Genomic DNA, 22,860 nt, shown 5'->3' on the forward strand with positions numbered 1-22,860 from the left:
TTACTGTGATACACATCGTTCAATACTGGTTATACTGAGTATTATTGCTGGAATGCCGACCCAGCTAAGGGCACAAGCCTGACGTGGTGTATTCAGTTGAAGGGTTATCTAGAGCAGAATGCAAGCCCCTGAGACAGTGTTCTGCCCTCCAGAGTCCATCAGCAGGGCCACAGCTGCTGGTCGAACAATCCCTCAGGTTAATGACCTGTCCCAACGCCTGCTTTATTGAAGCTGACGCTGGTTCCAGTCGCCCACTGCCAAATGCGTCACCTTGCAGCCGAATCGACCCAGAGAGACTCTGCTGACTTTCCAGTACCACACCTGCCCAGCCCACAGCCCCTCTCCCCCAGGAGATCACAATGGTTTTGTGAAAGCCACGCTGCTCTCTCGGGATTTCCCTCTGTAAACCCGTCACGCTGCTCTCTCGGGATTTCCCTCTGTAAACCCGTCACGCTGCTCTCTCGGGATTTCCTTCTGTAAACCCGTCACGCTGCTCTCTCCGTGTTTCTCTATTGAAACCCTTCACACTGCTCTCTTGGGATTTCCCTATGTAAACCCGTCACGCTGCTCTCTCCGTGGGAGGGAGACAGGTTCACACTGGGAGATGGGGACGGGTTCACAATGGGAGATGGGGACGGGTTCACAATGGGAGATGGGGACAGGTTCACAATGGGAGATGGGGACGGGTTCACACTGGGAGATGGGGACGGGTTCACACTGGGAGATGGGGACGGGTTCACAATGGGAGATGGGGACGGGTTCACAATGGGAGATGGGGACGGGTTCACAATGGGAGATGGGGACGGGTTCACAATGGGAGATGGGGACGGGTTCACAATGGGAGATGGGGACAGGTTCACAATGGGAGATGGGGACGGGTTCACAATGGGAGATGGGGACGGGTTCACAATGGGAGATGGGGACGGGTTCACAATGGGAGATGGGGACGGGTTCACAATGGGAGATGGGGACGGGTTCACACTGGGAGATGGGGACGGGTTCACAATGGGAGATGGGGACGGGTTCACAATGGGAGATGGGGACGGGTTCACAATGGGAGATGGGGACGGGTTCACAATGGGAGATGGGGACGGGTTCACAATGGGAGATGGGGACGGGTTCACAATGGGAGATGGGGACGGGTTCACACTGGGAGATGGGGACGGGTTCACACTGGGAGATGGGGACGGGTTCACAATGGGAGATGGGGACGGGTTCACAATGGGAGATGGGGACGGGTTCACAATGGGAGATGGGGACGGGTTCACAATGGGAGGTGTGGACGGGCTCACAATGGGAGGTGGGGGACGGGCTCACAATGGGAGGTGGGGACGGGCTCACACTGGGAGATGGGGGACGGGCTCACACTGGGAGATGGGGACGGGTTCACAATGGGAGATGGGGACGGGTTCACAATGGGAGGTGTGGACGGGTTCACAATGGGAGGTGGGGGACGGGCTCACAATGGGAGGTGGGGACGGGCTCACACTGGGAGGTGGGGACGGGCTCACACTGGGAGGTGGGGACGGGCTCACACTGGGAGGTGGGGACGGGCTCACACTGGGAGGTGGGGACGGGCTCACACTGGGAGGTGGGGACGGGCTCACACTGGGAGGTGGGGACGGGCTCACACTGGGAGGTGGGGACGGGCTCACACTGGGAGATGGGGACGGGTTCACAATGGGAGGTGGGGACGGGTTCACAATGGGAGGTGGGGACGGGCTCACACTGGGAGGTGGGGACGGGCTCACACTGGGAGGTGGGGACGGGCTCACACTGGGAGCTGGGGACGGGCTCACACTGGGAGGTGGGGACGGGCTCACACTGGGAGGTGGGGACGGAGTTCACACTGGCTGGGGCTGATTGAATCTTCTCACCTTTGTTGTATTCCCAGGTCTGTGGTGCTGGACGGGAATCCAATTCCCCGGCAGCCATATCACCTGCTGCTGAGTGAAGACAGTTTGTGAGTAAAGCCCAATGATGAGGGCCTCGCGTACAACGTTATTACTGTAGATACATGTGGTGTGTAATTAAATCTCCAAATCCTTGTATGGATTCATTAATGAAAGAATGACCTCAGTTGCTGGGAAGTTGTTTTAAAGTGTCGACACTGTTGTAATAGGAAATGCAGCAGCCAATTTGCACACAGCAAGCTCCCACAAGCAGTTCTGTTGTCAGTGTTGATTCAGTTAGACATATTGTCCCGGACACTGTATGAGAACTCCACTGTCAGTCCTTCATTAGTGCTGTGGAATGTTTAGCACTCACCTAAACAGGCAGATAGTGTCTTAGTTTAGCATCCCATCTGAAAGACAGCATTACTGACAGTGCGGCACTCCCTCAGTACTGACCCTCCGACAGTGCGGCGCTCCCTCAGTACTGACCCTCCGACAGTGCGGCGCTCCCTCAGCGCTGACCCTCCGACAGTGCGGCACTCCCTCAGTACTGACCCTCCGACAGTGCGGCGCTCCCTCAGTACTGACCCCTCCGACAGTGCGGCGCTCCCTCAGTACTGACCCCTCCGACAGTGCGGCGCTCCCTCAGTACTGACCCCTCCGACAGTGCGGCGCTCCCTCAGTACTGACCCCTCCGACAGTGCGGCGCTCCCTCAGTACTGACCCCTCCGACAGTGCGTGGCTCCCTCAGTACTGACCCCTCCGACAGTGCGGCGCTCCCTCAGTACTGACCCCTCCGACAGTGCGGCACTCCCTCAGTACTGACCCTCCGACAGTGCGGCACTCCCTCAGTACTGCACTGGAAGTGTAAGTTGGGATCATACTCTCATGCCTCAGGAACAGTTTCCGAAGCAGAGCTGCCTTCCTTTGAGCTGAGAGAATCAGACCCACTGAGCCATGGCTGACACTGGATGAGACTATTTTTTCTCTCGATATTCAACACACTACAAGCATTGATTGATTGCGGGGTTTAAGATGATTAAAGGATTCGATCAGGTCGATAGAGAGAAACTATTTCCTCTGGTGGGGGGAGGGGAGTCCAGAACAAGGGGGCAGAACCTTAAAATTGGAGCCAGGCCGTTCAGGGGGTGATGTCAGGAAGCGCTTCTTCACACAAAGGGGAGTGGGAAATTTGGAACTCTCTCCCCCCAAAAAGCTGTGGAGGCTGGGGGAGGGGGGTGGGGTCACTTGAAAATTTCCAAACTGCAATTGATCAATTTTTGTTGGGTTAAGGAGTTTAAGGATTACGGAACCAGAGCGGGGAGATGGGGTTAAAATACAGATCAGCCATGATCTCATTGAATGACAGAACAGGCTCGAGGGGCTGAATGGCCTCCTCTTGTGGATTGGTTGAGGCAAAGTGAACTGACCTGTCTTCCTGCTACAACGGTCTCCGATATTAGCATATAATTCCTTGGTGGCTTATTTTGCAGATTCCAACATGTAACTTTGCGAAACAACAAGATAGATGATGCAGGAGCAAAGCTGATTGGAGAGGCACTATCCACAACGAAAAAATGTAACAGGAACTTGCTGACGTTAAATCTCAGCTACAATCACATCACTGATGTAGGAGCAGCTCACATTGCAGACGTAAGGACGAGAACCCGACACTCGAACTGTAAGACTGCAGCCTCCAAGCACACACGAAAACACTGCAGTCTCTCCCCTCGCACCCCATCACTGACACACACACAAACACACACGGACACACAAACACACACGGACACACAAACACACACGGACACACAAACACACACGGACACACACACACACACGGACACACACACACACACGGACACACACGGACACACACACACACACGGACACACACACACACACACGGACACACACACACGGACACACACACACACACGGACACACACGCGCGCACAGACAGGCGCGCGCACAGACAGGCGCGCGCACAGACAGGCGCGCGCACAGAGACAGAGAGAGAGAGAGACAGAGAGAGAGAGAGACAGAGAGAGAGAGAGACAGAGAGAGAGAGACTTCAGTTTCTCCCCTCGCACCCCATCACACACACACACACATGGGGGAGAAGGTGGTGTCGTAATAATTTCATTGAATTTATAATCTGGAGGTTATCTCTCTCGGGACACGGGTTCTAATGGCAGCAGATGGAATTTAAATTCAATTCATAAATAAAAATGTGGAATTGAAAGCTAGTCTCAGTAATGTTGCCATGAAATTATCATCAATCATAATGCTGCTCCTGCCAATCGAGTCTAAGTCATTGATAAAAATTAAAAACAGATGGTTTCATTTTCTTTCACTGCAGGGGCTGCGTTTGAATCGGACTCTATTGTGGCTTACTCTGGCCTACAATCAAATTGGAGATAGAGGAGCAATTAAAATAGCTGAGGTGAGTGGATTGGGAGTGTGACTGGAATAGCTGAACACAGAGTGACGCTCTGCTCTCAGCAGAAAAGGACAGGACGGGAGATTCCCCCGGGACACAGAGCAGGACGGGAGATTCCCCCGGGACACAGAGCAGGACGGGAGATTCCCCCGGGACACAGAGCAGGATGGGAGATTCCCCCGGGACACAGAGCAGGACGGGAGATTCCCCCGGGACACAGAGCAGGACGGGAGATTCCCCCGGGACACAGAGCAGGACGGGAGATTCCCCCGGGACACAGAGCAGGACGGGAGATTCCCCCGGGACACAGAGCAGGACGGGAGATTCCCCCGGGACACAGAGCAGGACGGGAGTATCCCCGGGACACACAGTGCAGGACGTGAGATTATCCCCGGGACACACAGTGCAGGACGTGAGATTATCCCCGGGACACACAGTGCAGGACGTGAGATTATCCCCGGGACACACAGTGCAAGACGGGAGATTCTCCCCGGGACACACAGTGCAGGACGTGAGATTATCCCCGGGACACACAGTGCAGGACGGGAGATTCTCCCCGGGGGACACAGAGCAGGACGGGAGATTCCCCCGGGACACAGAGCAGGACGGGAGATTCCCCCCGGGACACAGAGCAGGACGGGAGATTCTCCCCGGGGGACACAGTGCAGGACGGGAGTATCCCCGGGACACACAGTGCAGGACGTGAGATTATCCCCGGGACACACAGTGCAGGACGTGAGATTATCCCCGGGACACACAGTGCAAGACGGGAGATTCTCCCCGGGGGACACAGTGCAGGACGGGAGATTCTCCCCGGGGGACACAGTGCAGGACGGGAGATTCTCCCCGGGGGACACAGTGCAGGACGGGAGATTCTCCCCGGGGGACACAGTGCAGGACGGGAGATTCTCCCCGGGGGACACAGTGCAGGACGGGAGATTCTCCCCGGGGGACACAGTGCAGGACGGGAGATTCTCCCCGGGGGACACAGTGCAGGACGGGAGATTCTCCCCGGGGGACACAGTGCAGGACGGGAGATTCGCCCCGGGGACACAGTGCAGGACGGGAGATTCTCCCCGGGGGACACAGTGCAGGACGGGAGATTCTCCCCGGGGGACACAGTGCAGGACGGGAGATTCTCCCCGGGGGACACAGTGCAGGACGGGAGATTCTCCCCGGGGGACACAGTGCAGGACGGGAGATTCTCCCCGGGGACACAGTGCAGGACGGGAGATTCTCCCCGGGGACACAGTGCAGGACGGGAGATTCTCCCCGGGGGACGCAGTGCAGGACGGGAGATTCTCCCCGGGACGCCGTGTAGGACGGGAGATTCTCCCCGGGACGCCGTGTAGGACGGGAGATTCTCCCCGGGACGCCATGTAGGACGGGAGATTCTCCCCGGGACGCCGTGTAGGACGGGAGATTCTCCCCGGGACGCCGTGTAGGACGGGAGATTCTCCCCGGGACGCCGTGTAGGACGGGAGATTCTCCCCGGGACGCCGTGTAGGACGGGAGATTCTCCCCGGGACGCCGTGTAGGACGGGAGATTCTCCCCGGGACGCCGTGTAGGACGGGAGATTCTCCCCGGGACGCCGTGTAGGACGGGAGATTCTCCCCGGGACGCCGTGTAGGACGCAGTGTAGGACGGGAGATTCTCCCCGGGACGCAGTGTAGGACGGGAGATTCTCCCCGGGACGCCGTGTAGGACGCAGTGGAGGACGGGAGATTCTCCCCGGGACGCCGTGTAGGACGGGAGATTCTCCCCGGGACGCCGTGTAGGACGGGAGATTCTCCCCGGGACGCCGTGTCGGACGGGAGATTCTCCCCGGGACGCAGTGTAGGACGCAGTGTAGGACGGGAGATTCTCCCCGGGACGCAGTGTAGGACGGGAGATTCTCCCCGGGACGCAGTGTAGGACGCAGTGGAGGACGGGAGATTCTCCCCGGGACGCAGTGTAGGATGCAGTGTAGGACGGGAGATTCTCCCCGGGACGCAGTGTAGGACGCAGTGTAGGACGGGAGATTCTCCCCGGGACGCAGTGTAGGACGGGAGATTCTCCCCGGGGGACACAGTGCAGGACGGGAGATTCTCCCCGGGGGACACAGTGCAGGACGGGAGATTCTCCCCGGGGGACACAGTGCAGGACGGCAGATACCATACCACCACCCCACTCCCCAGGACACAGAGCAGGATGGGAGATTCCCTCGGGACACAGAGCAGGATGGGAGATTCCCCCGGGACACAGGGCAGGATGGGCGATTCCCGCGGGACACAGAGCAGGAAAGGAGTTTCCCCGAGACACAGAGCAGGCCGGGAGATTCCCCAGGACAGAGTGTTGGACGCGAGATTCCCCCCGGGACACAGAGCAGGAAAGGAGATTCCCTCGGGACACAGTGCCGGACGGGAGATTCTCCCCGGGACACAGTGCCGGACGGGAGATTCTCCCCGGGACACAGTGCCGGACGGGAGATTCTCCCCGGGACACAGTGCCGGACGGGAGATTCTCCCCGGGACACAGTGCCGGACGGGAGATTCTCCCCGGGACACAGTGCCGGACGGGAGATTCTCCCCGGGACACAGTGCCGGACGGGAGATTCTCCCCGGGACACAGTGCCGGACGGGAGATTCTCCCCGGGACACAGTGCCGGACGGGAGATTCTCCCCGGGACACAGTGCCGGACGGGAGATTCTCCCCGGGACACAGTGCCGGACGGGAGATTCTCCCCGGGACACAGTGCCGGACGGGAGATTCTCCCCGGGACACAGTGCCGGACGGGAGATTCTCCCCGGGACACAGTGCCGGACGGGAGATACCATACCACCACCCCACTCCCCGGGACACAGTGCCGGACGGGAGATTCTCCCCGGGACACAGAGCAGGAAAGGAGATTCTCCCCGGGACACAGTGCCGGACGGGAGATTCTCCCCGGGACACAGAGCAGGATGGGAGATTCCCCCGGGACACAGAGGAGGATGGGTGATTCTCCCGGGACACAGTGTAGGACAGGAGATTCCCCCCGGGACAAAGAGCAGGAAAGGAGATTCCCCAGGACAGAGAGCAGGAAAGGAGATTCCCCCCGGGACAAAGAGCAGGACAGCATATACCATACCACCACCGCAATCCCCATGATACATAGCAGGTTGGGAGATTCCCCCGGGACACCGAGCAGGTTGGGAGATTCCCCCGGGACACCGAGCAGGTTGGGAGATTCCCCCGGGACACCGAGCAGGTTGGGAGATTCCCCCGGGACACAGAGCAGGTTGGGAGATTGTCCCCGGGACACAGCAGGAAAGGAGATTCCCCAGGTCAGAGAGTAAGATGGGAGATTCCCCAGGACAGAGTGTTGGACGCGAGATTCCCCCCGGGACACAGAGCAGGTTGGGAGATTCCCCCGGGACACCGAGCATGTTGGGAGATTCCCCCGGGACACCGAGCAGGTTGGGAGATTCCCCCGGGACACAGAGCAGGTTGGGAGATTCCCCAAGACACAGAGCAGGATGGGAGATTCCCCCGGGACACAGGGTAGGATGGGAGATTCCCCCGGGACACAGGGTAGGATGGGAGATTCCCCCGGGACACAGGGTAGGATGCGAGATTCCCTCGGGACGCTGAGCGGGAAAGGAGACTCCCCGGGGGACACAGTGCAGGACGGGAGATTCTCCCCGGGGGACACAGTGCAGGACGGGAGATTCTCCCCGGGGGACACAGTGCAGGACGGGAGATTCTCCCCGGGGGACACAGTGCAGGACGGGAGATTCTCCCCGGGGGACACAGTGCAGGACGGGAGATTCTCCCCGGGGGACACAGTGCAGGACGGGAGATTCTCCCCGGGGGACACAGTGCAGGACGGGAGATTCTCCCCGGGGGACACAGTGCAGGACGGGAGATTCTCCCCGGGGGACACAGTGCAGGACGGGAGATTCTCCCCGGGGGACACAGTGCAGGACGGGAGATTCTCCCCGGGGACGCAGTGCAGGACGGGAGATTCTCCCCGGGGGACGCAGTGTAGGACGGGAGATTCTCCCCGGGGGACGCAGTGTAGGACGGGAGATTCTCCCCGGGACGCCGTGTAGGACGGGAGATTCTCCCCGGGACGCCGTGTAGGACGGGAGATTCTCCCCGGGACGCCGTGTAGGACGGGAGATTCTCCCCGGGACGCCGTGTAGGACGGGAGATTCTCCCCGGGACGCCGTGTAGGACGGGAGATTCTCCCCGGGACGCCGTGTAGGACGGGAGATTCTCCCCGGGACGCCGTGTAGGACGGGAGATTCTCCCCGGGACGCCGTGTAGGACGGGAGATTCTCCCCGGGACGCCGTGTAGGACGCAGTGTAGGACGGGAGATTCTCCCCGGGACGCAGTGTAGGACGGGAGATTCTCCCCGGGACGCCGTGTAGGACGCCGTGTAGGACGGGAGATTCTCCCCGGGACGCCGTGTAGGACGGGAGATTCTCCCCGGGACGCCGTGTAGGACGGGAGATTCTCCCCGGGACGCCGTGTAGGACGGGAGATTCTCCCCGGGACGCAGTGTAGGACGGGAGATTCTCCCCGGGACGCAGTGTAGGACGGGAGATTCTCCCCGGGACGCAGTGGAGGACGGGAGATTCTCCCCGGGACGCAGTGTAGGACGCAGTGGAGGATGGGAGATTCTCCCCGGGACGCAGTGTAGGACGCAGTGGAGGACGGGAGATTCTCCCCGGGACGCCGTGTAGGACGGGAGATTCTCCCCGGGACTCCGTGTAGGACGGGAGATTCTCCCCGGGACGCCGTGTAGGACGGGAGATTCTCCCCCGGACGCCGTGTAGGACGGGAGATTCTCCCCGGGACGCAGTGTAGGACGCAGTGTAGGACGGGAGATTCTCCCCGGGACGCAGTGTAGGACGGGAGATTCTCCCCGGGACGCAGTGTAGGACGGGAGATTCTCCCCGGGACGCAGTGTAGGACGGGAGATTCTCCCCGGGACGCCGTGTAGGACGCAGTGGAGGACGGGAGATTCTCCCCGGGACGCAGTGTAGGACGCAGTGTAGGACGGGAGATTCTCCCCGGGACGCCGTGTAGGATGCAGTGGAGGACGGGAGATTCTCCCCGGGACGCAGTGTAGGACGGGAGATTCTCCCCGGGGGACACAGTGCAGGACGGGAGATTCTCCCCGGGGGACACAGTGCAGGACGGGAGATTCTCCCCGGGGGACACAGTGCAGGACGGCAGATACCATACCACCACCCCACTCCCCAGGACACAGAGCAGGATGGGAGATTCCCTCGGGACACAGAGCAGGATGGGAGATTCCCTCGGGACACAGAGCAGGATGGGAGATTCCCCCGGGACACAGGGCAGGATGGGCGATTCCCGCGGGACACAGAGCAGGAAAGGAGTTTCCCCGAGACACAGAGCAGGCCGGGAGATTCCCCAGGACAGAGTGTTGGACGCGAGATTCCCCCCGGGACACAGAGCAGGAAAGGAGATTCCCTCGGGACACAGTGCCGGACGGGAGATTCTCCCCGGGACACAGTGCCGGACGGGAGATTCTCCCCGGGACACAGTGCCGGACGGGAGATTCTCCCCGGGACACAGTGCCGGACGGGAGATTCTCCCCGGGACACAGTGCCGGACGGGAGATTCTCCCCGGGACACAGTGCCGGACGGGAGATTCTCCCCGGGACACAGTGCCGGACGGGAGATTCTCCCCGGGACACAGTGCCGGACGGGAGATTCTCCCCGGGACACAGTGCCGGACGGGAGATTCTCCCCGGGACACAGTGCCGGACGGGAGATTCTCCCCGGGACACAGAGCAGGAATGCAGATACCATACCACCACCCCACTCCCCGGGACACAGTGCCGGACGGGAGATTCTCCCCGGGACACAGTGCCGGACGGGAGATTCTCCCCGGGACACAGTGCCGGACGGGAGATTCTCCCCGGGACACAGAGCAGGAATGCAGATACCATACCACCACCCCACTCCCCGGGACACAGTGCCGGACGGGAGATTCTCCCCGGGACACAGCAGGACGGGAGTATCCCCGGGACACAGAGCAGGACGGGAGATTCTCCCCGGGACACAGAGCAGGAAAGGAGATTCCCCCCGGGACACAGAGCAGGACAGCATATACCATACCACCACCGCAATCCCCATGATACATAGCAGGTTGGGAGATTCCCCCGGGACACAGAGGAGGAAAGGAGATTCCCTCGGGATGCAGAGCAGGACAGGAGATTCCCCCCGGGACAAAGAGCAGGAAAGGAGATTCCCCAGGACAGAGAGCAGGAAAGGAGATTCCCCCCGGGACAAAGAGCAGGACAGCATATACCATACCACCACCGCAATCCCCATGATACATAGCAGGTTGGGAGATTCCCCCGGGACACCGAGCAGGTTGGGAGATTCCCCCGGGACACCGAGCAGGTTGGGAGATTCCCCCGGGACGCCGAGCAGGTTGGGAGATTCCCCCGAGACGCCGAGCAGGATGGGAGATTGTCCCCGGGACACAGCAGGAAAGGAGATTCCCCAGGTCAGAGAGTAAGATGGGAGATTCCCTCATTACACAGAGCAGGATGGGAGATTCCCCAGGACACCGAGCAGGTTGGGAGATTGTCCCCGGGACACCGAGCAGGTTGGGAGATTCCCCAAGACACAGAGCAGGATGGGAGATTCCCTCATTACACAGAGTAGGATGGGAGATTCCCCCGGGACACAGAGCAGGATGGGAGATTCCCTCATTACACAGAGTAGGATGGGAGATTCCCCCGGGACACAGGGTAGGATGGGAGATTCCCCCGGGACACAGGGTAGGATGCGAGATTCCCTCGGGACGCTGAGCGGGAAAGGAGACTCCCCGGGGGACACAGTGCAGGACGGGAGATTCTCCCCGGGGGACACAGTGCAGGACGGGAGATTCTCCCCGGGGGACACAGTGCAGGACGGGAGATTCTCCCCGGGGGACACAGTGCAGGACGGGAGATTCTCCCCGGGGGACACAGTGCAGGACGGGAGATTCTCCCCGGGGGACACAGTGCAGGACGGGAGATTCTCCCCGGGGGACACAGTGCAGGACGGGAGATTCTCCCCGGGGGACACAGTGCAGGACGGGAGATTCTCCCCGGGGGACACAGTGCAGGACGGGAGATTCTCCCCGGGGGACACAGTGCAGGACGGGAGATTCTCCCCGGGGGACACAGTGCAGGACGGGAGATTCTCCCCGGGGGACACAGTGCAGGACGGGAGATTCTCCCCGGGGGACACAGTGCAGGACGGGAGATTCTCCCCGGGGGACACAGTGCAGGACGGGAGATTCTCCCCGGGGACACAGTGCAGGACGGGAGATTCTCCCCGGGGGACGCCGTGTAGGACGGGAGATTCTCCCCGGGACGCCGTGTAGGACGGGAGATTCTCCCCGGGACGCCGTGTCGGACGGGAGATTCTCCCCGGGACGCCGTGTAGGACGGGAGATTCTCCCCGGGACGCCGTGTAGGACGGGAGATTCTCCCCGGGACGCCGTGTAGGACGGGAGATTCTCCCCGGGACGCCGTGTAGGACGCAGTGTAGGACGGGAGATTCTCCCCGGGACGCAGTGTAGGACGGGAGATTCTCCCCGGGACGCCGTGTAGGACGCAGTGGAGGACGGGAGATTCTCCCCGGGACGCCGTGTAGGACGGGAGATTCTCCCCGGGACGCCGTGTAGGACGGGAGATTCTCCCCGGGACGCCGTGTAGGACGGGAGATTCTCCCTGGGACGCCGTGTAGGACGGGAGATTCTCCCCGGGACGCAGTGTAGGACGCAGTGTAGGACGGGAGATTCTCCCCGGGACGCAGTGTAGGACGGGAGATTCTCCCCGGGACGCAGTGTAGGACGGGAGATTCTCCCCGGGACGCCGTGTAGGACGGGAGATTCTCCCCGGGACGCCGTGTAGGACGGGAGATTCTCCCCGGGACGCCGTGTAGGACGGGAGATTCTCCCCGGGACGCCGTGTAGGACGGGAGATTCTCCCCGGGACGCAGTGTAGGACGCAGTGTAGGACGGGAGATTCTCCCCGGGACGCAGTGTAGGACGGGAGATTCTCCCCGGGACGCAGTGTAGGACGGGAGATTCTCCCCGGGACGCAGTGTAGGACGCAGTGGAGGACGGGAGATTCTCCCCGGGACGCAGTGTAGGACGCAGTGTAGGACGGGAGATTCTCCCCGGGACGCAGTGTAGGACGGGAGATTCTCCCCGGGGGACACAGTGCAGGACGGGAGATTCTCCCCGGGGGACACAGTGCAGGACGGGAGATTCTCCCCGGGGGACACAGTGCAGGAAAGGAGATTCCCTCCGGGGGACACAGTGCCGGACGGGAGATTCTCCCCGGGACACAGTGCCGGACGGGAGATTCTCCCCGGGACACAGTGCCGGACGGGAGATTCTCCCCGGGACACAGTGCCGGACGGGAGATTCTCCCCGGGACACAGTGCCGGACGGGAGATTCTCCCCGGGACACAGTGCAGGACGGGAGATTCTCCCCGGGACACAGTGCCGGACGGGAGATTCTCCCCGGGACACAGTGCCGGACGGGAGATTCTCCCCGGGACACAGTGCAGGACGGGAGATTCTCCCCGGGACACAGTGCCGGACGGGAGATTCTCCCCGGGACACAGTGCCGGACGGGAGATTCTCCCCGGGACACAGTGCCGGACGGGAGATTCTCCCCGGGACACAGTGCCGGACGGGAGATTCTCCCCGGGACACAGTGCCGGACGGGAGATTCTCCCCGGGACACAGTGCCGGACGGGAGATTCTCCCCGGGACACAGTGCCGGACGGGAGATTCTCCCCGGGACACAGTGCCGGACGGGAGATTCTCCCCGGGACACAGTGCCGGACGGGAGATTCTCCCCGGGACACAGTGCCGGACGGGAGATTCTCCCCGGGACACAGAGCAGGAATGCAGATACCATACCACCACCCCACTCCCCGGGACACAGTGCCGGACGGGAGATTCTCCCCGGGACACAGCAGGACGGGAGTATCCCCGGGACACAGAGCAGGATGGGAGATTCCCCCGGGAATCAGAGGAGGATGGGTGATTCTCCCGGGACACAGTGTAGGAAAGGAGATTCCCTCGGGATGCAGAGCAGGACAGGAGATTCCCCAGGACAGAGAGCAGGAAAGGAGATTCCCCCCGGGACAAAGAGCAGGACAGCATATACCATACCACCACCGCAATCCCCATGATACATAGCAGGTTGGGAGATTCCCCCGGGACACCGAGCAGGTTGGGAGATTCCCCCGGGACACCGAGCATGTTGGGAGATTCCCCCGGGACACCGAGCATGTTGGGAGATTCCCCCGGGACACCGAGCATGTTGGGAGATTCCCCCGGGACACCGAGCAGGTTGGGAGATTCCCCAAGACACAGAGCAGGTTGGGAGATTCCCCCGGGACACAGGGTAGGATGCGAGATTCCCTCGGGACGCTGAGCGGGAAAGGAGACTCCCCGGGGGACACAGTGCAGGACGGGAGATTCTCCCCGGGGGACACAGTGCAGGACGGGAGATTCTCCCCGGGGGACACAGTGCAGGACGGGAGATTCTCCCCGGGGGACACAGTGCAGGACGGGCGATTCTCCCCGGGGCGCAGTGCAGGACGGGCGATTCTCCCCGGGGGACACAGTGCAGGACGGGAGATTCTCCCCGGGGGACACAGTGCAGGACGGGAGATTCTCCCCGGGGGACACAGTGCAGGACGGGAGATTCTCCCCGGGGGACACAGTGCAGGACGGGAGATTCTCCCCGGGGGACACAGTGCAGGACGGGAGATTCTCCCCGGGGGACACAGTGCAGGACGGGAGATTCTCCCCGGGGGACACAGTGCAGGACGGGAGATTCTCCCCGGGGGACACAGTGCAGGACGGGAGATTCTCCCCGGGGGACACAGTGCAGGACGGGAGATTCTCCCCGGGGGACACAGTGCAGGACGGGAGATTCTCCCCGGGGGACACAGTGCAGGACGGGCGATTCTCCCCGGGGCGCAGTGCAGGACGGGCGATTCTCCCCGGGGCGCAGTGCAGGACGGGCGATTCTCCCCGGGGGACACAGTGCAGGACGGGAGATTCTCCCCGGGGGACACAGTGCAGGACGGGAGATTCTCCCCGGGGGACACAGTGCAGGACGGGAGATTCTCCCCGGGGGACACAGTGCAGGACGGGAGATTCTCCCCGGGGGACGCAGTGCAGGACGGGAGATTCTCCCCGGGGGACGCAGTGCAGGACGGGAGATTCTCCCCGGGGGACGCAGTGCAGGACGGGAGATTCTCCCCGGGGGACACAGTGCAGGACGGGAGATTCTCCCCGGGGGACGCAGTGCAGGACGGGAGATTCTCCCCGGGACGCCGTGTAGGACGGGAGATTCTCCCCGGGACGCCGTGTAGGACGGGAGATTCTCCCCGGGACGCCGTGTAGGACGGGAGATTCTCCCCGGGACGCCGTGTAGGACGGGAGATTCTCCCCGGGACGCCGTGTAGGACGGGAGATTCTCCCCGGGACGCAGTGTAGGACGGGAGATTCTCCCCGGGACGCAGTGGAGGACGGGAGATTCTCCCCGGGACGCCGTGTAGGACGGGAGATTCTCCCCGGGACGCAGTGTAGGACGCAGTGGAGGACGGGAGATTCTCCCCGGGACGCAGTGTAGGACGGGAGATTCTCCCCGGGATGCAGTGTAGGACGCAGTGTAGGACGGGAGATTCTCCCCGGGACGCAGTGTAGGACGGGAGATTCTCCCCGGGACGCAGTGGAGGACGGGAGATTCTCCCCGGGACGCCGTGTAGGACGGGAGATTCTCCCCGGGACGCAGTGTAGGACGCAGTGGAGGACGGGAGATTCTCCCCGGGACGCAGTGTAGGACGGGAGATTCTCCCCGGGACGCAGTGTAGGACGCAGTGTAGGACGGGAGATTCTCCCCGGGACGCAGTGTAGGACGCAGTGTAGGACGGGAGATTCTCCCCGGGACGCAGTGTAGGACGCAGTGTAGGACGGGAGATTCTCCCCGGGGGACGCAGTGCAGGACGGGAGATTCTCCCCGGGGGACGCAGTGCAGGACGGGAGATTCTCCCCGGGGGACACAGTGCAGGACGGGAGATTCTCCCCGGGGGACACAGTGCAGGACGGGAGATTCTCCCCGGGGGACACAGTGCAGGACGGGAGATTCTCCCCGGGGACACAGTGCAGGACGGGAGATTCTCCCCGGGGGACGCAGTGTAGGACGGGAGATTCTCCCCGGGGGACGCCGTGTAGGACGGGAGATTCTCCCCGGGACGCCGTGTCGGACGGGAGATTCTCCCCGGGACGCCGTGTAGGACGGGAGATTCTCCCCGGGACGCAGTGTAGGACGCAGTGTAGGACGGGAGATTCTCCCCGGGACGCAGTGTAGGACGGGAGATTCTCCCCGGGACGCAGTGTAGGACGGGAGATTCTCCCCGGGACGCCGTGTAGGACGGGAGATTCTCCCCGGGACGCCGTGTAGGACGGGAGATTCTCCCCGGGACGCCGTGTAGGACGGGAGATTCTCCCCGGGACGCCGTGTAGGACGGGAGATTCTCCCCGGGACGCAGTGTAGGACGCAGTGTAGGACGGGAGATTCTCCCCGGGACGCAGTGTAGGACGGGAGATTCTCCCCGGGACGCAGTGTAGGACGCAGTGTAGGACGGGAGATTCTCCCCGGGACGCAGTGTAGGACGCAGTGTAGGACGGGAGATTCTCCCCGGGACGCAGTGTAGGACGGGAGATTCTCCCCGGGGCGCAGTGGAGGACGGTAGATTCTCCCCGGGGCGCAGTGCAGGACGGGCGATTCTCCCCGGGGCGCAGTGCAGGACGGGCGATTCTCCCCAGGGCGCAGTGCAGGACGGGCGATTCTCCCCGGGGCGCAGTGCAGGACGGGCGATTCTCCCCGGGGCGCAGTGCAGGACGGGCGATTCTCCCCGGGGCGCAGTGCAGGACGGGCGATTCCCCCCGGGGCGCAGTGCAGGACGGGCGATTCTCCCCGGGGCGCAGTGCAGGACGGGCGATTCTCCCCGGGGCGCAGTGCAGGACGGGCGATTCTCCCCGGGGCGCAGTGCAGGACGGGCGATTCTCCCCGGGGCGCAGTGCAGGACGGGCGATTCTCCTCGGGGCGCAGTGCAGGACGGGCGATTCTCCCCGGGGCGCAGTGCAGGACGGGCGATTCTCCCCGGGGCGCAGTGCAGGACGGGCGATTCTCCCCGGGGCGCAGTGCAGGACGGGCGATTCTCCCCGGGGCGCAGTGCAGGACGGGCGATTCTCCCCGGGGCGCAGTGCAGGACGGGCGATTCTCCCCGGGGCGCAGTGCAGGACGGGAGATTCTCCCCGGGGCGCAGTGGAGGACGGTAGATTCTCCCCGGGGCGCAGTGCAGGACGGGCGATTCTCCCCGGGGCGCAGTGCAGGACGGGCGATTCTCCCCAGGGCGCAGTGCAGGACGGGCGATTCTCCCCGGGGCGCAGTGCAGGACGGGCGATTCTCCCCGGGGCGCAGTGCAGGACGGGCGATTCTCCCCGGGGCGCAGTGCAGGACGGGCGATTCCCCCCGGGGCGCAGTGCAGGACGGGCGATTCTCCCCGGGGCGCAGTGCAGGACGGGCGATTCTCCCCGGGGCGCAGTGCAGGACGGGCGATTCTCCCCGGGGCGCAGTGCAGGACGGGCGATTCTCCCCGGGGCGCAGTGCAGGACGGGCGATTCTCCTCGGGGCGCAGTGCAGGACGGGCGATTCTCCCCGGGGCGCAGTGCAGGACGGGCGATTCTCCCCGGGGCGCAGTGCAGGACGGGCGATTCTCCCCGGGGCGCAGTGCAGGACGGGCGATTCTCCCCGGGGCGCAGTGCAGGACGGGCGATTCTCCCCGGGGCGCAGTGCAGGACGGGCGATTCTCCCCGGGGCGCAGTGCAGGACGGGCGATTCTCCCCGGGGCGCAGTGCAGGACGGGCGATTCTCCCCGGGGCGCAGTGCAGGACGGGCGATTCTCCCCGGGGCGCAGTGCAGGAGGGGCGATTCTCCCCGGGGCGCAGTGCAGGAGGGGCGATTCTCCCCGGGGCGCAGTGCAGGACGGGCGATTCTCCCCGGGGCGCAGTGCAGGACGGGCGATTCTCCCCGGGGCGCAGTGCAGGACGGGCGATTCTCCCCGGGGCGCAGAGCAGGACGGGAGATTCCCTCGGGGCGCAGTGCAGGACGGGAGATTCCCCCGGGACACAGGGGAGGACGAGAGTTTTACCCCGGGACACAGAGCAGGAAGGGAGATTCCCCCGGGACGCAGAGCAGGAATGGAGATTCCCCGGGACACAGAGCAGGATGGGAGATTCCGCTCGGGACAGAGTGCGGGATGGGAGATTCCCCAGGACACAGAGCAGGAAGGGAGATTCCCCTGGACAGAGAGTACGGTGGGAGATTCCCCCCCAGGACACAGAGCAGGACGGGAGATTCCCCGGGACACAGACCAGGACGGGAGATTCCCTCGGGGCGCAGACCAGGACGGGAGATTCCCCCGGGACGCAGAGCAGGAAAGGAGATTCCCCCGGGACGCAGGGGAGGATGAGAGTTTTACCCCGGGACACAGAGCAGGACGGGAGATTCCCCGGGACAGAGAGCAGGGTGGGAGATTCCGCTCGGGACACAGAGCAGGAACGGAGATTCCCCTGGACAGAGAGTAGGGTGGGAGATTCCCCTGGACAGAGAGTAGGGTGGGAGATTCCCCTGGACAGAGAGTAGGACGGGCGATTCTCCCCAGGGCGCAGAGCAGGACGGGAGATTCCCTCGGGGCGCAGTGCAGGACGGGAGATTCCCCCGGGACACAGGGGAGGACGAGAGTTTTACCCCGGGACGCAGAGCAGGAATGGAGATTCCCCGGGACACAGAGCAGGATGGGAGATTCCGCTCGGGACAGAGTGCGGGATGGGAGATTCCCCAGGACACAGAGCAGGAAGGGAGATTCCCCTGGACAGAGAGTACGGTGGGAGATTCCCCCCCAGGACACAGAGCAGGACGGGAGATTCCCCGGGACACAGAGCAGGAAGGGAGATTCCCTCGGGGCGCAGACCAGGACGGGAGATTCCCCCGGGACGCAGAGCAGGAAAGGAGATTCCCCCGGGACGCAGAGCAGGAAAGGAGATTCCCCGGGACGCAGAGCAGATTGGGAGATTCCTCGGGACGCAGAGCAGGAACGGAGATTCCCCTGGACACAGAGCAGGACGGGAGATTCCCCGGGATACAGAGCAGGAAAGGAGATTGTCCCCGGGACACAGAGCAGGAAAGGAGATTCCCCGGGACACAGACCCGGGTGGGAGATTCCCCCGGGACGCAGAGCAGGAATGGAGATTCCCCCGGGACGCAGAGCAGGAAGGGAGATTCCCCCGGGACGCAGAGCAGGAAGGGAGATTCCCTCATTACACAGAGCATGATGGGAGATTCCCCCGGGACACAGGGGAGGATGAGAGTTTTACCCCGGGACACAGAGCAGGATGGGAGATTCCCTCGGGACACAGAGCCGGGTGGGAGATTCCGCTCGGGACAGAGTGCGGGATGGGAGATTCCCCGGGACGCAGAGCAAGACGGGAGATTCCCTCGGGGCGCAGACCAGGACGGGAGATTCCCCCGGGACGCAGAGCAGGAAAGGAGATTCCCCCGGGACGCAGAGCAGGAAAGGAGATTCCCCCGGGACGCAGAGCAGGAAAGGAGATTCCCCGGGACACAGAGCAGATTGGGAGATTCCTCGGGACACAGAGCAGGATGGGAGATTCCCTCGGGACACAGACCCGGGTGGGAGATTCCCCAGGGACGCAGAGCAGGAATGGAGATTCCCCCGGGACGCAGAGCAGGAAGGGAGATTCCCTCGGGACACAGAGCCGGGTGGGAGATTCCGCTCGGGACGGAGTGCGGGATGGGAGATTCCCCGGGACGGAGAGCGGGACGGGAGATTCCCTCAGGGCGCAGACCAGGACGGGAGATTCCCCCGGGACGCAGAGCAGGAAAGGAGATTCCCCCGGGACGCAGAGCAGGAAAGGAGATTCCCCGGGACACAGAGCAGATTGGGAGATTCCTCGGGACACAGAGCAGGTTGGGAGATTCCCTCGGGACACAGAGCCGGGTGGGAGATTCCGCTCGGGACAGAGTGTGGGATGGGAGATTCCCCGGGACACAGAGCGGGATGGGAGATTCCCCGGGACACAGAGCAGGATGGGAGATTCCTCGGGACACAGAGCAGGATGGGAGATTCCCTCAGGAGACATCGTACAATGGGAAATTCCCTCAGGGCACAGACCAGGATGGGAGATTCCCTCATTACACAGAGCATGATGGGAGATTCCCCCGGGACACAGGGGAGGATGAGAGTTTTACCCCGGGACACAGAGCAGGACGGGAGATTCCCCGGGACAGAGAACAGGGTGGTAGATTCCGCTCGGGACACAGAGTAGGATGGGAGATTCCCCAGGACACAGAGCAGGAAAGGAGATTCCCCTGGACAGAGAGTAGGGTGGGAGATTCCCCTGGACAGAGAGTAGGGTGGGAGATTCCCCCCCAGGACACAGAGCAGGACGGGAGATTCCCCAGGACACAGAGCAGGAAAGGAGATTCCCCGGGATACAGAGCAGGAAAGGAGATTCCCTCGGGACACAGCGTAGGATGGGAGATTCCGCTCGGGAAACAGAGCAGGACGGGAGATTCCCCAGGACAGAGCAGGAAAGGAGATTCCCCGGGACACAGGGCAGGACGGGAGATTCCCTCGGGACACAGCGTAGGATGGGAGATTCCGCTCGGGAAACAGAGCAGGACGGGAGATTCCCCAGGACAGAGCAGGAAAGGAGATTCCCCGGGACACAGGGCAGGACGGGAGATTCCCTCGGGACACAGCGTAGGATGGGAGATTCCGCTCGAGAAACAGAGCAGGACGGGAGATTCCCTCGGGACACAGCGTAGGATGGGAGATTCCGCTCGGGACACAGAGCAGGACGGGATATTCCCCAGGACAGAGCAGGAAAGGAGATTCCCCGGGACACAGAGCAGGACGGGAGTTTCCCCAGGACAGAGTGTAGGACGGGAGATTCCCCCGGGACACAGAGCAGGATGGGAGATTCCCCAGGACTGCAGAGCGGGAAAGGAGATTCCCTCGGGACACAGAGCAGGATGGGAGATTGTCCCCGGGACACAGAGGAGGAAAGGAGATTCCCTCGGGACACAGAGCAGGATGGGAGATTGTCCCCGGGACACAGAGGAGGAAAGGAGATTCCCTCTGGACACAGAGCAGGAAAGGAGTTTCCCCGGGACACAGAGTAGGATGGGAGATTGTCCCCGGGACACAGAGGAGGAAAGGAGATTCCCTCTGGACACAGAGCAGGAAAGGAGTTTCCCCGGGACACAGAGTAGGATGGGAGATGCCCTCAGGACACAGAGTAGGATGGGAGATACCCTCGGGACGCAGAGTAGGAAAGGAGTTTCCCCGGGACACAGAGTAGGATGGGAGATACCCTCGGGACGCAGAGTAGGAAAGGAGTTTCCCCGGGACACAGAGTAGGATGGGAGATTCCCTCAGGACACAGAGTAGGATGGGAGATACCCTCGGGACGCAGAGTAGGAAAGGAGTTTCCCCGGGACACAGAGTAGGATGGGAGATTCCGTCGGGACACAGAGTAGGAAAGGAGTTTCCCCGGGACACAGAGTAGGAAAGGAGTTTCCCCGGGACACAGAGTAGGATGGGAGATTCCCTCGGGACGCAGAGTAGGATGGGAGATTCCCTCTGGACACAGAGCAGGAAAGGAGTTTCCCCGGGACACAGAGTAGGATGGGAGATGCCCTCAGGACACAGAGTAGGATGGGTGATACCCTCGGGACGCAGAGCAGGTTGGGAGATTCCCCCGGGACACAGGGTAGGTTGGGAGATTCCCCCGGGACACAGGGTAGGATGGGAGATTCCCCCGGGACACAGAGTAGGATGGGAGATTCCCCCGGGACACAGGGTAGGATGGGAGATTCCCCCGGGACACAGGGTAGGATGGGAGATTCCCCCGGGACACAGGGTAGGTTGGGAGATTCCCCCGGGACACAGGGTAGGATGGGAGATTCCCCCGGGACACAGGGTAGGTTGGGAGATTCCCCCGGGACACAGAGTAGGATGGGAGATTCCCCCGGGACACAGGGTAGGATGGGAGATTCCCCCGGGACACAGAGTAGGATGGGTGATACCCTCGGGACGCAGAGTAGGATGGGTGATACCCTCGGGACGCAGAGTAGGATGGGTGATACCCTCGGGACGCAGAGTAGGATGGGAGATTCCCCCGGGACACAGAGTAGGATGGGAGATGCCCTCGGGACGCAGAGTAGGATGGGTGATACCCTCGGGACGCAGAGTAGGATGGGAGATTCCCCCGGGACACAGAGTAGGATGGGAGATTCCCCCGGGACACAGAGTAGGATGGGTGATACCCTCGGGACGCAGAGTAGGATGGGTGATACCCTCGGGACGCAGAGTAGGATGGGAGATTCCCCCGGGACACAGAGTAGGATGGGAGATTCCCCCGGGACACAGAGTAGGATGGGAGATACCCTCGGGACGCAGAGTAGGATGGGAGATGCCCTCAGGACACAGAGTAGGATGGGAGATACCCTCGGGACGCAGAGTAGGAAAGGAGTTTCCCCGGGACACAGAGTAGGATGGGAGATACCCCCGGGACACAGAGTAGGAAAGGAGTTTCCCCGGGACACAGAGTAGGATGGGAGATTCCCTCGGGACGCAGAGTAGGATGGGAGATTCCCTCTGGACACAGAGCAGGAAAGGAGTTTCCCCGGGACACAGAGTAGGATGGGAGATGCCCTCAGGACACAGAGTAGGATGGGTGATACCCTCGGGACGCAGAGCAGGTTGGGAGATTCCCCCGGGACACAGGGTAGGTTGGGAGATTCCCCCGGGACACAGGGTAGGATGGGAGATTCCCCCGGGACACAGAGTAGGATGGGAGATTCCCCCGGGACACAGGGTAGGATGGGAGATTCCCCCGGGACACAGGGTAGGATGGGAGATTCCCCCGGGACACAGGGTAGGATGGGAGATTCCCCCGGGACACAGGGTAGGTTGGGAGATTCCCCCGGGACACAGGGTAGGATGGGAGATTCCCCCGGGACACAGGGTAGGTTGGGAGATTCCCCCGGGACACAGGGTAGGATGGGAGATTCCCCCGGGACACAGAGTAGGATGGGAGATTCCCCCGGGACACAGGGTAGGATGGGAGATTCCCCCGGGACACAGAGTAGGATGGGAGATGCCCTCAGGACACAGAGTAGGATGGGTGATACCCTCGGGACGCAGAGTAGGATGGGTGATACCCTCGGGACGCAGAGTAGGATGGGTGATACCCTCGGGACGCAGAGTAGGATGGGAGATTCCCCCGGGACACAGAGTAGGATGGGAGATGCCCTCGGGACGCAGAGTAGGATGGGTGATACCCTCGGGACGCAGAGTAGGATGGGAGATTCCCCCGGGACACAGAGTAGGATGGGAGATT

General features: G+C 62.5%; 1 protein-coding gene across 4 annotated transcripts in view; it reads left to right on the forward strand.

Annotated features, from left to right (window-relative positions):
* The window catches only part of lrrc71 (leucine rich repeat containing 71), a 524,948-nt gene that overhangs the window by 279,059 nt on the left and 223,029 nt on the right, over positions 1-22,860 (forward strand). For all 4 annotated transcript variants that reach the window (XM_068027025.1, XM_068027027.1, XM_068027028.1 and 1 more), the window contains exons 7-9: positions 1,895-1,963; positions 3,389-3,548; positions 4,255-4,338. In XM_068027025.1, the coding sequence (XP_067883126.1) occupies positions 1,895-1,963; positions 3,389-3,548; positions 4,255-4,338 (313 nt within the window). The remainder of the gene's footprint in view (positions 1-1,894; positions 1,964-3,388; positions 3,549-4,254; positions 4,339-22,860) is intronic.

Source organism: Heterodontus francisci, unplaced genomic scaffold, assembly GCF_036365525.1.
Source record: "Heterodontus francisci isolate sHetFra1 unplaced genomic scaffold, sHetFra1.hap1 HAP1_SCAFFOLD_516, whole genome shotgun sequence".
Classification (NCBI taxonomy): Eukaryota; Metazoa; Chordata; class Chondrichthyes; order Heterodontiformes; family Heterodontidae; genus Heterodontus; species Heterodontus francisci.